Source organism: Haplochromis burtoni, unplaced genomic scaffold, assembly GCF_018398535.1.
Source record: "Haplochromis burtoni strain Fernald_Lab_line unplaced genomic scaffold, NCSU_Asbu1 Contig_40, whole genome shotgun sequence".
NCBI classification, from domain to species: Eukaryota; Metazoa; Chordata; class Actinopteri; order Cichliformes; family Cichlidae; genus Haplochromis; species Haplochromis burtoni.
In genome coordinates this window covers 1,390,351-1,393,321 of record NW_024582401.1, presented here as the reverse complement: position 1 = coordinate 1,393,321, position 2,971 = coordinate 1,390,351, and the positions used below count along the sequence as shown (strand labels likewise).

General features: G+C 41.9%; 1 protein-coding gene across 2 annotated transcripts; it reads left to right on the top strand.

The window, feature by feature from the left end:
• The first annotated feature begins 349 nt into the window (after positions 1-349).
• LOC121814368 lies at positions 350-2,095 on the top strand. 2 transcript variants are annotated; one of them, XM_042219892.1, is made up of 5 exons: positions 350-489; positions 1,026-1,139; positions 1,424-1,492; positions 1,575-1,768; positions 1,852-2,095. In XM_042219892.1, exons 1-5 carry the CDS (start codon positions 481-483, stop codon positions 2,048-2,050), a joined length of 585 nt encoding a protein of 194 aa, XP_042075826.1. In that variant the 5' UTR covers positions 350-480; the 3' UTR covers positions 2,051-2,095. The 2 variants fall into 2 exon arrangements, with proteins under 2 accessions (XP_042075826.1, XP_042075825.1); XM_042219891.1 differs by lacking the exon at positions 350-489 and having other exon boundaries at positions 623-1,139.
• The last annotated feature ends 876 nt before the right edge of the window (positions 2,096-2,971 follow it).

Here is a 2,971-nt window from a genome sequence, read left to right as displayed (position 1 = left end):
TGCAGACAGAGCCTTTAATTTCTGCATGGCTGTATCTTTTTGCTTTCTTCTTATTTAATCCACACTCTGTTGGGCTGGTTATTTTAAGGCTCTACAAGCGCATGCACAAATGCAGTCAGCTTTTCATAGAAAGACTGAGAGCACAGTTAAAGCAGGCACTGTGAGTGAGGATGCAGTCAGACTGAGTCAGAGACAGTCACACAGGTGAGATATGTCAAAACACCAAGTTGTTTACAAAAAACAGCTGTGCACTACATGGATACCCAGGGTTCCACAGTTGCCATGGTTCCCCCTGCAGATGCCTCATTTCTGTCTAATCATCATTTAAACCTAAACAAACATTCTGATCGCCCTCAACTCAAGATCCTTTTTGACACTTTCGACACAGCGATTTCTAGCAAACTATCAGTTTTATTGAAGAATATTTTCATCCTGACGAGGACTAAAAATTCCCAGAGCCAGAAGAAAGCAACTTCCATCATGGAAAATGTGAGATTTGATTTGTTTTCAGTGTGTTTCACCTCTGAGATTTTTGTAGGCCTGAAAGTTTAGATTTAAGATTTTCTCATATCTTAAAAAACAAAACAGTATTTATTGTAAATATATAACCAATGAAGTCTTTTCAAGGTCAATTTACTCAATTTACTTTATTCACAATTTACCTGAGAGTGTGAATCAACGTGCATTCGGTAGCACAATCGGTAGCACTCAAAGTTGCCTAAACTTAGTCTAATTCAAAACAAATGCATATGCATGCATAAATGTTTTTCTGCATCTGTTGTAATTAAACCTTTCCAATCAGGTGGATCTTATTGTTTTAAACAAGTCAACCCAGTGAATCTGAAATACTATAACCTGATATTATGTATTTAGCTAAAGTTTCACTTAACTGCTGTTTGCATGTAAATTTTAAGTGGCAGGAAAACACTGTGGTGTTCAGTCTTCCAGAAAATTTCTTAAAAGTGACATGTATTACATATGCTGTGTTAGAAAGGCTTTTTTCTGATGTGTATGAAATTTTGCAGAGCGCTGCTGAAGTCCAAGACAGCCTCACAGCAAAGAGAGTCTCTGCACGGCTATCAGAGAGGAGGAGAAAGCCTGGAGCCTGTAGACCGTGTCAGTGTTTCAAGGATGAGCAGGTTACACATCTGATTCTCATATGTTAAACGATAAAATACGTGAATACATTAGAAACGATGCTACTCTGCTTGTTTGATTCATTTACAACACTTGTTTACTTTCCATCAAATCATGAGTAGCAACAGAGCACAGCTCATGTTTTAAATCTCTTCTTACATCGTAAGATCTGGCAAATTTTTGAGGGTCATCTCCTGTGAGAGTGGTCAGTGTATCTGATGGAGATTTGTCTCTGCAGGATTGTTAAAGGATGTTCTTGTTTCTTACTGCCTGTTTCCACTTACAGCACACTCAAGTGAAACGCCAGCGCTCTCCAAGTGCAGTCATCCTTCCCCAGAAAAGGAGGAAAACCAAGGTTATCTGTCTCTTCTAGACTTTCTGCAGTGGTGCTAAATTAATAACAAATAAATGATAGCTATATGTCTTCCACCCCTCAGGCCTCTACCTCGGACACGTTCACAAGACCATCAGCCACCATCCCTGATTCTGAGCTGCCTCCGGTCTCAAATACAGCCCACAATCTTCGACCCTCTACTGTTGCACCTCGGCCAGACAGCCCTCTAATGATCCACAACCGCTCAGTAGAAGAGTACCAGCAGGTGTACCATGAAGTGGTTGATGATATGCTGAGGTCAGTGTGGATCAAACCTCTTTTGTCCCCCGCCCAACAAAAAAAAATGGCTTAAAACTTTCTATTTTTTCTGTTCCTCACAGAGACGAGAACGGACAGCTCCGTCCATACAGTTTGGAGCTGGGACGCCTCATAAAGAAGAAGCTATGGGAGAGACTGAACCGTCCCACCATGATTATGTCTATTGATGAAGACGGCCGCCTTCACGTGGACGTGAGTTACGGAGCTGAAGAGTGTCCTCCTGAATTTAATGTGGGTACTACAAAAGAACCCGAGTGCTGAGCTGAACAGCTCAGAGAAACAGTGAAACACAGTTACTGAGTCTGTGTAAATAAGCTTTAATCTGTAAATAAAACTTTTAAACAAATCCATTAGTGACAAAATCATCTGCAGGACACAAATTGCTGAGGCACCACCCCCCAGCTCCACCTTCACACTTTGCATTCACCGTAATACTGTCTGCCCACTCGGATAAACTCCTCTTGCTCCTTTTTTTTTTTTTTTTTTTTGCCTTTCCCATTTGGTTTTTTAGCCGTCAGAATTGTTGTCTGAAGACCAACAAGGATACCCAATGGATTTATTTTGCCAAATGGATCATCGTGGCATTGCCGTATTGGTCCATTTGATCGACCTTTGTTTTTATTATTTATTTTATTTTATTTTCAGTGTTACAGACGGGACAGACATGAGTGAGGGATAGGAAAGGGAGAAAGAAAGAGGAAGGAAAAGAAAAACAGAAGGGGAGAGGGACAGTGAGAAAGGGGGGGGAAAAAAAATCTCCTGGATCACCTGTTGAGAGAAAAGAATAGAAAACAAAAAAAAAAACCAAAGCAACATACTAAACACAACACCATCGCATTAATCTAGCTAAGTGTAAACAGCAGTAAATACTAAATATTCAATGTTGTTGTGCAGCACGCAGGACAGACAGCGCACAATGTGCTTTGAAGTAGCAGCCAAGAAAGGTGTAATTTAAGTCTACGAGCAGTGAACACGTGTGCACACCTGTGTGGATCAGCGCGCTTGTATTCAAATGGTTTCCACATGTAATGGTCTGCAAGAGGATGTACGAGCCATAGCCCCGTCCCCCAGGGCATGAAGCAGGCATGGAGGAGATCCAGGCCCCAGACATCCAGAGGCCCCAGAGTGCGAGAGCCCAAGGAGGACCACCGGAGGGGCATCCGTGCCACCCTCATGGGAAGG

What these genes read in the sequence shown, in the direction of transcription:
- LOC121814368 (XM_042219891.1), top strand. Translation starts at nt 864, where the DNA reads ATGTATTTAGCTAAAGTTTCACTTAACTGCTGTTTGCATGTAAATTTT. An exon ending in AGTGTTTCAAGGATGAGCAG is followed by an intron (nt 1,140 to 1,423) that starts GTTACACATCTG and finishes TTCCACTTACAG; the next exon opens with CACACTCAAGTGAAACGCCA. An exon ending in GTGGTTGATGATATGCTGAG is followed by an intron (nt 1,769 to 1,851) that starts GTCAGTGTGGAT and finishes TGTTCCTCACAG; the next exon opens with AGACGAGAACGGACAGCTCC.